Below are 14,152 nucleotides of genomic sequence, written 5' to 3'. Positions count from 1 at the left end.
GCGTTCTCCTGGGACACTCATGGTCCAGGATTCAGGATGCCATAGACCTGAAGAGTCTCATTTTGTCATTAACGCCTGTGTACCAAATTCTGATGCATTAATGTTTGTGGTCACATGAACTGATTTCTCATCTCTAAGGTGAATTTTGCTGCTTTTCTGTTCTTATTCCTTTCTCTCTTTCCAAAGACTTCATTTCCTAAATCGGTGGCTTCTCAGAAGCCAAAGATGACTTAGAGAGGCGTTTTGGGGACTTTGAATTGCAAACTGTTCTCATCAGCCTCTTCTCCTTGTGTGCCTTCCCTTTGGCCTTCTCATATGCACCTGCCTCTTGTCTGTCTTTACTTTATCATGTATCTACACTTTTATTTTTGAATATGCACGCAGTCACATGGTTTGTTATTCAAAAGAGAACCACATAGTTTGTTATTCAAAAGAGAACCGTGAGGTTTTCTTTCCTTCCTAGTCTTCCAGTGGCCTTGTTCTTTCAAAAAGTAAATTTTTTCCCTGCTGCCCTTACCCAAAGGATCCCCTTCCCCAGCTCAGCCCAAGCTCATATACTCTCTCAGGCTCCTCTTGTCAGGCCCCTCTGCTCATGTTCTGTCCCTGGTATGTCATTCCTTCCCCCTTGAAACCTCTCTCTGTCCCATTTCTCTCCTCACCTTATATTATCCATGGCACCCTCGATGCTGCCTCTCAACTTTTCCCATATCCTCCCTGGAGTCTGGCACAGTAAAGATTCCTCCAAATACTCGTTGCTTGATGTAGACTGTCTTTGTTTTTGCAGGATGGTATGAGGGGGAACGACTGAGAGATGGAGAAAGGGGCTGGTTTCCTATGGAATGTGCCAAGGAGATAACGTGCCAAGCTACAATTGATAAGAATGTGGAGAGAATGGGACGCTTGCTAGGACTGGAGACCAACGTGTAGCCTCTCAGACAGCCTTTTGTTACTGCGAGATTTGCACTACATCTGGTGGGCTGGTTGGTTCTGGGCTGGTTTTATTGTTAATTTTGTCACAGCCTATTTAATTAAAAGAATGAAAACACTCGCCTTTAAGCTTGCCAGGTTGTTCTGTTCTCTCAGGAGAACAGCTACTGGATACAGTTCAGTTTTTGTGTGACCACTCCCTTGCAGATTCCTTTAGGTACACAGATCGCTGAGTGGTCCACTTCAGGGATCAGGCAGTCTCAGCTCCAAGTTTCACCATGTTGTGGCGTAAAAAATGTATATAAGAGTCTGTATCCTGGTGTTCTCTATCCTCACTTCACTAAGGCTACTATTTCTCCTTAAACATCTCCTTTTCTATGGCTCTCCCAGTATTAGCAAGGTTTTATGTCTTTAAGGAATGTTCAGTTTTATAAATATTTTTCCTACTTCTTATGTTTTACACTTGATTCTAATGCTTTGTTAATTTCTAAAGGAACTGGTAGAGTTCAGAAGGTGAGCGGTTATGTTTTTCTAAACCTCTTCCCGGGAAAGGGACATTGACACTTGAATTTTTGCCACCTTTTTCCTCATTAGATGGTAAGGAGCCTTACTTAAAGGATTTTTTTTTTAATCCATCTCACCCCATATTGGTCTTAGATAAGTATAGCCTAATAAACATAAGCTACTTTAAATAACATAAAATTTAGGTGGTTCGCATGTTTGAGAAAATCCTGAGCATAGCACAGGGGACCTACTTTTTGTAATATTCCCAAATGAGCTGATAAAAAACTGACGTGAGGCAGCTTTGCCTTCAATAATGCATGATTTTCAGCTGTTCCTACTCCAGCTTCCAAATAGGAAATTAGCTGGAACACTGTAACAATCTCAAGGAAGGGAAAATTAGGCCTTAAAGGGTATCAAGAAACCAACATGGTACCTAATTGAAACCTTTTGACCTTAGTGGGAATCCATTTTATAATGTTTTCACTAAAGGTCGTACTTGCTGTATGTGGGGTCTCAGTCTTAACTGTGAGTTTCTGTAGATCTTTATTTCTTCCACTAGTGCAAGGAGAGAGAAAAATTGTTTTAATAGTCGGTTTCATGGAGCTAATGAGGGTTTGGAAGACTGAGAGGGGAGAAATGATTTTTACTGGCAGCTACATGCCTTCTCTACTGCATTCTCTTTGACAAAGGGGTAAAACCTGGCAACACTGAAAGACTCAGATCTATGTAGGACACGTCCCACTACCATCTGCTAACTGGTTACCCCAGTCGTGACGTCGCAGAAGCCGGTGCTCTGGCTCCCACACTCAGCACACTGCCGCCTCAGCAGCCAGCCAGTGTGGTGTCCCTGGGGGCTCCTCACCTTCGGGTTGTGGATTGCTCTCTTGACCAGTGCATATTTTTGGTTGTAAAAAGACATTCCTGGCCCTGAGTTCCTGGAGGTCTGGGCAAGTATGTTAATGAAGTAATAGCAGTGGACCACAGAAAGGGGTTTGCAAAACAAGAAGTCTGTCTCCTCTTTAATAACGTCACAGACGTTTTAGAGGAGAGGGTAATAAGTCGTAATTTAATCTAATGTCATATTTTATTTAGGAAGGAAGGTAAATTTGTTGCTTGCAAGGGAATAATTTTATATTATTTTTGCTAATACCCAGTTGAAGCTAAAAAGCAATTATGTGAATCCTGTGAATTAATTTATAAGTAGAGATGTTAAACAGCTTTGGAAATATACACATCATATAAATGGAAGCCTTATTTAGCAAGCAGATCAATATCGTTATTAAAGTGTTTGTTGTTATACGGCAGGCAGGTATTTAACACATTCACAATGTTTAATTTCAACCGTGTTGTTTTTAACATGACAGTATTTTTTTCAAATGTAGTTCAGTTGCTGTGAACACCTTCTCTGAATTGTATAGTGACTTCATTTGTGAAGAACAAAAATATTCATTTTTGTCCCAATAAATTGAGACTGCTTGTACACTTTGGGCAAAATATGTAAATTTATAAAGATTTTGTATATACTTGCCTTTTTGTGTTGGTGTGATTTAATTTACTCTAGATTGTTTACAGTTAAGCATACAGTTCCTGGATTTTTGGTCAAATCAGAATTCTACTTAAAAGGTACCTGTAGCTAACATTGCAGGGGACTAACCTTTTCTTTTTGGATACATACTAGCATCAGCTGCGCTAGAAAACCGGAACATGTTTAAAAGATGGGCCATGCTGTTGCTTCTCATAGTTGCCACAAAAATGCAGGACTGAGTAGCTTAAATAGTGCACAGTTCCCTTACTGCTGTTTGTCCCCTGGAGCATATCTTACTAATTTTGGTCACCTAGTATCTGAACCTTTGTGCTTATGAAATTTCTCTACCTTGTGAATCTTGGCAAAAGACAGAGAATGACTCCTATGTTAGTTTTCTGTTGCAGTGTAACAAATTACCACAAACTTAGTGGCTTTAGTGGCTTAAAATAACACCCATTTATTATCTCACTGTTCTGTTAGTCAGAAGTTCAGGACGGCTTGGCTGGGTTCTCTGCTTGGAATCTCAAAAGGCTGAAATCAAAGTGTTTGGGGACGGCTTTCTCATCTGGAGCCTGGTGTCTTCTTTCAAGCTCATTTCTGTTACTGGCAGAATTCACTTCATTTTGGTTGTAGAACAGGGGAACCTACTTGCTTGCTGGCTGTCAGCTGGGGGCTGCTCACAGCTTCTAGAGGCCATTTGTATTCCTTGCCATGGAGCTTCTTCCTTCTTCAAGGCAGCAATGATATATTGACTCCTTTTCCCACTCAGAATCTCTCTGACTCCCTTTTATGCCACCAGTGGGAGAAAACTCTGCTTTTAAAGAACTTATATAATTAGGTTAAACTAATGGGATTATCTCCCCTATGATTAACTCAAAATCAACTAATTTGGGACCTTTATTAGACCTGCAAAATTCCTTTGCCATGCAATATAAAATAATCACAGATGTAATACCAGGGAGGGGTGGAAATCTGAGGCCATCTTAGAATTCTGCCTACAACACCCTCTATAAAACCTTAAAATGCTAGATACTTAGTTTCTCAGCATTCCTTGCAGCTAGGATACAACTATGTAATAGGAAACACCAATCAGATACCTCTATCTTAGAATACACCAAAGACATCTTTGCTCGATTTTCACTCATGCTAGTGATGGGAGAGGAAAGAGATGAGGAGTCCCATCTCTGGAAGTACCAAGATGCATCATCCTCTTTGCTCCATCCCCTATCTCAAATTGCTGCTGCATTTTCCCTGGGCTTTGAGAAGCAGCAGAGAGGCAGAGCTATTTGGTGGACTTGCAGTGCTAAATAATCCAGGTCAGAGTTTAGTACCTAAATAATCTTTGTTGTGGATTGGGTCCCCAAGGGGCCTACTCTGGAGTGAGAGTATGAACCTGAAAGACCTAAAGCTTTGTTTTCTGGGCATCTAGTACATTAAAGTCCTAACAGAAGGAAACAAAACCTCTCTGTGGAGGAAGCTAGCATCATCTTATTTCTCAATTGTTTCTAAAGGCAAATTACCAAATTGAAGTTTCAGTAAACACTCTGAGACATGGCATTGTGATATGGAAAAAACAGAGACTCTAGATACTAAAGTCATCTAGAATATCGAGAAAGTATCTCTAGACATAGTAAAATAATTATCTTTGCTATGTTTATGGAGATAAAGGCAAATTTTAAAATGCAATACAAAACTAGCAACTACAAAAAATGATAAAGAATTTAAAAAACACAACCAACTAGAAATTATGGAACTAAGTTTAAACCCAGTTAGATAAGAGTTAAAAGAGATATTGGGGAGCTGGAAATGAGGCTAGAAGATACTACTCACAAAGAAGCATGGAGGGAGGAGACATGGAGATTGCAAGGAAAGTGGGGTCCCAGAAGAGGGGAGAGAAAAGGAAGCATTGGCAAGGGGGCTGTGCTATTATCACCCTACTCTCACCAGTCATAGGATGCAGGTTGTCCCCGTAAAGGGGGAATGACCTTAGTAAGAAACCTTCAGCTGTGGACAATTCCTGTAGAGGCTGATGGGTGAAGGCTGTCATCTGGTAGCACTCCCAGCACCTAAGGGAGGTCCTTCAGTCCTGAAGGGGGATCAGGGCAGAACATCACAGCATTCACTACATGGAGCCATATCAATATTAGATAAAATGGTCTCTAAGATAAAAGGTATGACTGGGGATAAAAAGAGTGCCTACATAGTGATGTTTCATTTAATCAAGAAAATGTAAAAATTCTAGATATACATTCTCTCAATAATATGGTCTCAAACTAAATGAAGCAAAAGTTGGCAGAAATGTAAGAAATAAATCATAAGTCATAGCATGAGACTTCCACACAGCTCTTAGTATTTTATAGGAAAAGTAGATCAAATCAATAAAAGTAAAAAATGTTAATGACAACAGTTTAACGTAATGGGCATATATAGGACACTGCGATGATTTCAGCATATGCAGAATTTTTTTAAAGCACATAAAATATTTATATTTGACTCTTTACTGGGCCATAAGACAACATTCAACAAACTTTAAAGAACTGAAGTTCTACAGAGAGAGTTCTTTGATTGCAACATAATTAGATTAGAAATCAACAACAAAAAGTAAGAAATACCCATTTATTTGGAAAGTTATGACCTAAACGTAAAATGCAAAACTATAAAATTCCTATGAGATGACATTGGAGAAGATATAGGTGACCTTGGGTTTGGTAATGACTTTTTAGATACAAAACTATTAACAGTGCAGTCTGTGAAAGAAAAAATTGGTAAGTGGAATTTGATTAACATTGAAAACCTCAGTTCTGTGAAAGACACTGTTAAGAGAATGAAAAGACAAACTACAGAGAGGGAGGAAATCTTTGCAAAAACATAACTGATAAAGTATTGGCAATCCAAAATATACAGAGAACTCTTAATAGTTAGAAAACAACTCAATTTAAAAATTGGATAAAGAACTAGACAGCTCACCAAAGATACACAGCTAGCAAATAAGCGTATGAAAAGATGCTTAAGATTAGGGAATTACAAATGAAAACAATGAGATACCATTATACCCATTAGAATAACTAAAACCTAAGACCCTGACAATACCAAATACTGATGATATGGAGCAACAGGAACTCTTTTTCATTGCTGCTGGGAATACAAAAACAACTTGGGAAGAGTTTGGCAGTTTCTTTATAATTAACATGCCTAACACATGATCCAACAGTCACATTCTTTGGCGTTTATCCAAATGAATTGAAAATAGGTCCACACAAAAACCTGCACATAAATGTTTATAGCAGCTTTATTCATAACTGTCGAAACTTGGAAGTAACCAAGATGTCCTTCAACAGCTTAATGGATAAACTGTTACATCTATACAATGAAATATTAACCAGCAATAAAAGAAACGAGTTATCGAGCCACGAGAAGACATGAAGTAACCCTAAATGCATATTAAGTAAGTCAATCTGAAAAGGCAGCTACACACTTTATGACTCCAACTATATTGAAAAAGCAAATTATGCAGACAGTGGTTGCCAGGGGTTCAGGGGGAGTGAGGGAGGAATAGGTGGAGCACAGGGGATGTTTTAGGGCAATGAAAGTATTCTCTATGTATGGTAATGATGGATACATGTCATTATACATTTGCCAAAATGTACAACACACAAAATGAACCCTCATGTAAACTATGGGCTTTAATTAATTAATAAAGTATCAAAATTGGCTCATCAATTGTAACACATAATACTCCATAATGCAAGATGTTAATAATAGAGAAAACTGGTAGGTGGGGTGAAGGGATATATAGGAACTCTTTTGTTCAATATTTTTTTGTTCAAATTTTGCTCAATTTTTCTGTAAACCTAAGTGTGTTCTAAAAAACCCAAAGTATTAATTTTAAAAAAAGAATTGCTCAAGGAACTTTTCAAAAAAGGAAATAACAGAAGGAAACTTGGAACATGAGGAATGAAGGAAGGACAGAATGGGTAACCATTTGGGTAAATATAACACACTACCCTTGAGTTTTTAAAATTATGTTAGATGGCTGAAAGCAAATTACATTGTCTGACATCATTTTCAATGTATATAAAGGAAATATTTAAGAAAAATAACTTATAAAGCAGAGAGGATAAATGTACCTAAATGGTAGTAAAGTTCTTATATTTCACTTTAAGTGTTGATACTAGTCAACTGTGATAAGTTACATATATATAGTGTAATCCATAAAGCAATCAAAAAAAAAAAAAACCTATACAAAGAGATATGCTGAAAAGCACAATAGACAAGGCAAACTAGAATACTAAAAAAATTTCAGGTAACCCACAGGAAGGCAGGAAAAGAGAAATGAAAAAAAAAGATAAAAAGAAAAAATGGCAAATTTGCCATTTTATGTCAATAAATATATTAAATTTAAGTGTCTAAATTCATTAAAGACATAGTGACAGATTTTAAAAATAACCTAACTATAAGCTGTCTACTTGAAGCATTTCAAATACAAAGGCAGGTTTAGAATAAATGAATGGAAAAAAGACAAGCAAATACCAATCCAAAGAAAGCTGGAGTGGCTATACTGTACTATTATCAGATAAATCAAACTTCAGATCAAAGAAAATTATCAGGGACAGAAGGGAACACTATAAAAATAAAGGGTCAATATGCCAAGAATGCATCTGAAAGTTTCATCTCCAAACACTTGAAACTTAAACAGCATACTCCTAAACAATCTAAGGATCAAACATATAAAGAGGGAAATAAAAAATAATTTGAATGACATGAAATACAAAATATCAAAACATGTAGAATGTAGCTAATTAATGCTTAGAAAATTTATAGCACAAAATGCTTACATTAGAAAAAGAGAAATCTAAACTTTCACCTCAACAAATAAAAATACATGACAAGATAAACCCAGAGAAACAAAAGGAAACAAGGATGAGTAGAAATCAATGAAATTGAAAACAAAAAGAAAAATCAATGAAACAAATAGGTAGTTCTTTGCAAGATGCATATGATTGATACATGTTCCAGCAAGACTGACCAAAAAAAAAAAGAGAGAGAGAGAGAAAACTAATTACCAATGTCAAAAATGAAAGAGAGATATCATTACAGATCCTACAGACATTAAAAGGATAATAAAGGGACATTACAAAAAACTTCACGCATAAATTTAAGAGCTTGGAAAAAATAGACTAATTAATTGAAAACCACAAACTATCAAAACATTGAATAGTTTTGTAATTACTAAATAAATTCCCAATTTTAGAATTTCTGAAAAAGAAATCTCTAGGTACAAACGGTTTCATTGGAGAATTTTACAAAACATTTAAAGAATTAACATCAATTCTACATTTCAGAAAATAGATGAGGAAGACGCTAGTTCCCAACTCATTTTGAGGCCACGGTTACCTTACAAAAACTATAGACTTGTATCCCTCATAAACAGAGAGGCAAAAGTCTTCAGCAAGATATTGCCAAATCCTATGCAGCAATATATAAAAAGAATTACATGCTGAGACCAAGTGGGGTTTATTACAGGAATGCAATTCTTGCTCAGTATTTGAAAAACAATTAATGTGATTGCTACGATTTGAATGTCTCCAAAATTTCATGTGTTGGTAACTTAATCCTCAAATTCATGTTGATTGGAAATGGAGCCTTTGGAAAGTAATTAAGCTTAGATAGGGTAATCAGGATAGGGCCCCCATGATGGGAATGGCAGCTTTGTAAGAAGAGACCTGAGCTGACATGCATGCTCCTGTCCTCTGGACATCTGATGCCCTCTGCTACGTCATGATGCAGCAAGAAGGCCCTCAACAGATGTTAGCACCATGCTCTTGGACTTTAGAAATTTCTTTTCTTTATAAATGACCCAATTTATGGTATTGTTATAGCAACAAAAAACAGACTAAGACAGCAATCCACCATATTAAAAAAAAACTCATATGGTTATATCAACTCATGCAAAAATGAATATTTGGAAAAACAGCAAACTAGGGCTAAAATTCATCTTTGATATTGTTTTATACCATCTTTCATCAGTATGAATATATATTTTTCAGTATAGGACATTTGATTCAAATTGATTAAACTGATTTAAATTTAAAAATATTTAGAGATCTATTAATAGCATATTGGCCTCCCTTTGTATTCTAACTTCAGACACCACAAAAATATTAGAGGTAGGTCTATTCCACCTTTGCCTGAAAATCAAGAAAAAAAATAGCTTCCAGAACTAAAAATAACAGAACTATCTAATTTAACAAGAGAAATAGCCATTAAGAGAAAATGGGGTGAATGGAAGCTATGGAAAAAAACTGAAATATTTAAAATAAACCTACAGCTAGAAGGCCTAGAAAATCACTAAGGAATCACTATTTCATTAAAACTTTGTTAAAATGAATTTTATTCCTAATTAAGTTGCCTTCATTGTGTAAAGATAATATACCACGCAAGGACTCAGAAATATGCCACTCATTGTCTTCTTCTTGAAAAAAAGATTAAGACATGAATCAAATTTAAGAACTAGAAAGGGTAATCACAATTTACAAAGAAGCTTCCTAACTGGCTTGATCCTATAATCCACAGGTAAGGTTGGCTATGCAGTGCTTCCATATTATATTAGCTGTTTTCCTTAGCTCTCTTGCCTTTCCCAACACAAAGAAATATCTTTTTCTCATGCACTATTCTTCACGTCGTGGTGAATATGCAATCTCTTGCCATCATGACTACCTAAAACTGGTGCTTTCTCTTCTGGCACTTGATAACAATGGCTTAACTCTTTACACTGTAGCAGCCAAGTCAAGAGTAGCACATCTGGCCATTTTCAACCTTAAGGAATGTAAATAATTACTTTCTGCATTCCCCAATCACTTAACACATAAGGAAGAAAATTAAAATCCATATAGAAGTGTGTAAGACAACTAAGGAAAACAGCATACAAGCACATGAAAGAAAAGATGCTCGTCACTAATCATTATAGAAATATAAATTAAAACCACAATGAGATAGGATTCCACGTTCACTAAAGGCTAACATTAAACAAAACAACAGCTAAAAATACAAAGTAGTGGCAAGGATGTGAAACACTTCGACCCCTCACACATTGCTTTTGGGAATATAAAACGGTACAGCCAATTCTAAAAACAGTTTGGCAGTTTCTTATAAAGTTAAACACACTTACCATATGATACAGCAATCTTAACCCTAGGTATTTACTCGAGAAATGAAAACATATAACCACACAAAGACTTGTATGTACATGTTCATAGCAGCTTTATTTATAATAGCAAAACACCAAAAACAACTCAAATGTCCATCATCTGGTAAATGAATAAACACTGTGATAGAACCATATAATGCGATACTAAACAATAAAAAAGGAACCAACTGCTAATACATGTAACAACATGAGTAACGCAAAAGCATTATGTTAAGTGAAAGAAGCTGGACACCAAAGACTACCTAGGATTCCATTTATTTGAGATTCTAGAAAAGGCAAAACTATAGTGACAAAAACCAGATTAATGGTTGCCAGGGGTAGAAGTAGGGGCAAGAGTTTGACTACAAAAAAACAAGGGAAATTTTTAGATGATGGGAATGTTCTATATTAAGATTGTGGTGGTGGTAATTACATGATTTTTATACATTTAACAAAATTCACTGAATTATACACTTAAGTTGGTTAGTTTTATTATATATAAAATAATAATACCTTAAAGCTTAACAAAAAGTATGGAAATATACTAAAATGTAAAAAAATGGTAAGATGATTAACTTTGTTGAATTTCCAAATATTCTTCAGTAAGGATGTATTGTTTTAAAATAGAATAAAATGTCAGTTAAAAACTAGCATATTAGAAATATGATTATACAACATGATCACAATGACTTTTATATATAAACAAACTCAGAGCTAAGAATAGAAGAAAAACTTACTTACTTTGGGTGAGGGAGTACTCAAATAAATTCCTTCTAAAGCTTTTCTATAATTCATAACTCTTAGAGTGGACTTTACTTTAAAAATGCAGTAAGAATAGAGAATAACTTGTAATAACTGGTATAAGTTTATCTAGAGCTTTTGTCCAAATTAATTAATTAGGAAGGCATTACATGTACTTACTTTTAAAGATGCATTTTTAGAGATTATTGTGCTTTATTTCTCTCATTTTTTCAGGTTAAATTTCTGTTTCAGAGTTATTTTTTTTGAAGAGTTATCCTCTGCACTGCTCGGAATGGTAAGACAAACAGATTTTCCTTCTTAATTTAATGTCTTATCTCTTAAGACCACTAAAGAACAAATAGTTCTTAGATCTGGAATACATTTGTCACTCCAGTAATGCCATATTTTGTAAACAATAAAAAAAACTCAGAACATAAATAGCACCTTGAATTAAAATTTCCATCCTGATCAGTTATAGAGAAGACACACACTGGAGGTGACAGTAACTGCACTTTAATCCCTGTGAATACTTCATCTATTAAATAATTCTTCAGGAGCATCTTCCCCATTCATATGAGATTAAATATTGGTTTGCAAACATGGATCCAATAATCTTTTTTATAGAATCTTTTTATTTTTATACATATGTGTATACATATATTTTCCCCCCTTTAACTCCCTAATGCGAGTTAACAGAATCTTTAAATGCTTTCTTCCAAGACCATTTTGGCCAAGTGACTTTGTGAATTGAAACTAGATAGTAAAAGCAAAGAAAAAAAGCATAAAGATAAACACTCTTATAGAGCAAATAAGACCAGACCAGATGACCACCTTGACTTTAGGGGCAAAACTAGTATGCTACACTATTGTGGCATGACTCAATGCCAGAATTGAGAGACAGATCACTTTTGGGAGAAGTGCAGCCAAGAAAACAGACTTGGGACACACAGCACATTCACACCCTTGGTAGGCAATGACAGGTGGCATACATTCCCAGAAATGGTAACAGTACCTGAATCAGTGCTGTTAACAGATCTCTGTAGCATTATCAATACATCATAGTAATTGTATGATACTTATTCCTTTGGTTTCCTTGCGTTTATGGGAAGGCACAATAAAATTTGCATTTTTTAGAGTGCAGCAGGATGCTTTTCCTGTTTATTTTTGCAGTACGTCCAGCACTTTTATACCTTTTGTGAGACAAGGGTCACAACTGTTATATCGCAAAATATTAATAAATAGTAGAAACAGATGTCTCAGCAAGTTAACACTCAATGATGGATAGTGTAAATTTTAGTTAATACCCTTTTTGCCAAGTTAAAAATACCCTACTAAAAGTGGTTTAAACAATGAAGGCTTTTTATTATATCAAAATAAGTTCATTTGTAGAGCAGTTCCAGAGTTGCTTAATTCTGCAGCTCACCAGCATTATAAAGGACTCTGGTAAGTTCTATCTTTCCACTGAGCCACCCTGAGTTTATGGCTGTGTACCCTACCCTTGTGATCATAAGTTGGCTGCAGCAGTTCCAAGTATCAGATTCAGACAAGACAATGTCCAAACAAACAGCAGAGTTTCCTCAAAGTGAGAAAAATCTTTCTCAGACACTCCCTTGAAGATTACTTCTCAGCTGTCACTGGCCAGGAGAGGTTCACATATACATGCCTACCAATTACTTACAAGGGGAATAAGACCACACGACTGGCTTAGAATCTGATTTGCTCTTGAGGAAGAGGGTCCAACAAACGTGAGCACAAAGCTAAGCAGCAGGGAAACCACCAGAACAAGGTAAGCATTCTTTAGAAGGGGCAAAATGGCTGTTGGACAACCACCAATAGTATCTGTCACAATCTGACAGAGCTGAAAATGTACAGTACATGTTGTCACACTAGCCTCCACTGGCTAAAAGGGTTAAAGCAGCAATGAAAAAAAGTGTATTAATAATGGATTGTTATACATTAAATAATAACTAAGATTCAGAGAGAATACTCTATGTGCCAGGCACTAGCTTATGTGCTTTACACATATTAACATATTTCCTCCTCACGATTGTTACCTGTACAGTCGTCCTGGCTCCAGGACCCCCATGGATACTAAAATCCACACATGTTCAAGTCCCTTACATAAAAGGCATAGCATTTGCATATAACCTAGGCACATCCTCTTGTATACTTTAAATCATCTCTAGATTACTTATAATACCTAATACAATATAAATGCTACATAAATAGTTATCATATTGTTTGGGGAATAATAAGAAGGAAGAAAAGTCCGTACATGTATAGTACACACACAATCCTCTACCTTTTTTTCCCCAAATATTTTCAATCCATGGCTGGTTGAATCCACGGATGTGGAACTCACAGATATGAAGGGCCGACTGTATTTTACAGATAACGAAAAGGAAACAAAAGCCAAGTAACTTGCCCAAGACATCTAGTAAATGACAGAGCTGAGACTGGAACTCAGGTAGTCAGGCCCCAGACTCATGCTCTGAATTGCTACATTCTGCTATAGACAGTGATGTAAAAGGGGTACATATATACTTTAAAAAGAGTAAAAATATCAAACAAACCAAGCGATAGGTGTACATGTAGAAACCAATCCAAGGAGTTAGCTGAGATTTACACATTGTACATTTTATTAAATACTGGGCTTTATTACAACAAATTCATTTACTTCTCACAGAAGTTTCATTTTAAAAAATATGGTTGTGTTCAAATTCTTACTTGACGCAGCTTTTTGGCTGACCATTCTGTTTTTACTGGGTCTATACTCAGTCATTATGGATAGAAAGATTAATTTTGTATAACAGAATTAAGGAATTTCTCAAGTGGTACAACATTTAATATATATAAGGGGAATATAGTCCCAAAGAGTGGACATGACCACAACAGAGAACAGAGAAACATACTGCTTTTTATGGTCTATTTATAATAGCTACAGACACCATTAAGTCATGCACATTAAGTCTTTACTACCTACTGAAGAGTTCTACCTTACACATGAAGATCAGTCATGTCCCAGGGTTTGGCATCTAACCCAAAATTTAAAACTATGATGGAGATGGCTGTCAAATTGGCTTTTCAGACCACCACAGAAAAGTTGTCAGCTGTAATATCCATCCTGGGATCGTGGTGGAAAGTTCCTGGGAGTGGCCTTTTCCTGTGTTTTGATCAAGTCTATAATAGCTGACAGTACTGCACAGTCTCTGGATTTAGTGTCCTTCCAGTCTACAGGATGAGGACTTTCGATCTTCTCTTGTAGAAGG

General features: G+C 36.0%; 2 protein-coding genes across 2 annotated transcripts in view; one reads left to right on the top strand and one right to left on the bottom strand.

Annotated features, from left to right (window-relative positions):
• ARHGEF26 (Rho guanine nucleotide exchange factor (GEF) 26) overlaps nt 1-1,045 on the top strand; it is a 130,737-nt gene extending 129,692 nt beyond the window's left edge. Inside the window, exon 15 of the mRNA XM_012642947.1 lies at nt 785-1,045. Coding sequence (XP_012498401.1) covers nt 785-927 — 143 coding nt within the window. The 3' untranslated portion in view covers nt 928-1,045. The remainder of the gene's footprint in view (nt 1-784) is intronic.
• A 12,454-nt stretch (nt 1,046-13,499) lies between these two features.
• The window catches only part of DHX36 (DEAH (Asp-Glu-Ala-His) box polypeptide 36), a 71,534-nt gene continuing 70,881 nt past the window's right edge, over nt 13,500-14,152 (bottom strand). Inside the window, exon 15 of the mRNA XM_012642853.1 lies at nt 13,500-14,148. Within this exon, the coding sequence (XP_012498307.1) occupies nt 13,990-14,148 (159 nt within the window). The 3' untranslated portion in view covers nt 13,500-13,989. The remainder of the gene's footprint in view (nt 14,149-14,152) is intronic.

Source organism: Propithecus coquereli, unplaced genomic scaffold (genome assembly GCF_000956105.1).
Source record: "Propithecus coquereli isolate 6110/MARCELLA unplaced genomic scaffold, Pcoq_1.0 Scaffold19, whole genome shotgun sequence".
NCBI classification, from domain to species: domain Eukaryota; kingdom Metazoa; phylum Chordata; class Mammalia; order Primates; family Indriidae; genus Propithecus; species Propithecus coquereli.
The sequence above is the reverse complement of the archived record's forward strand: the minus strand, read 5'-3'. Positions and strand labels throughout refer to the sequence as shown.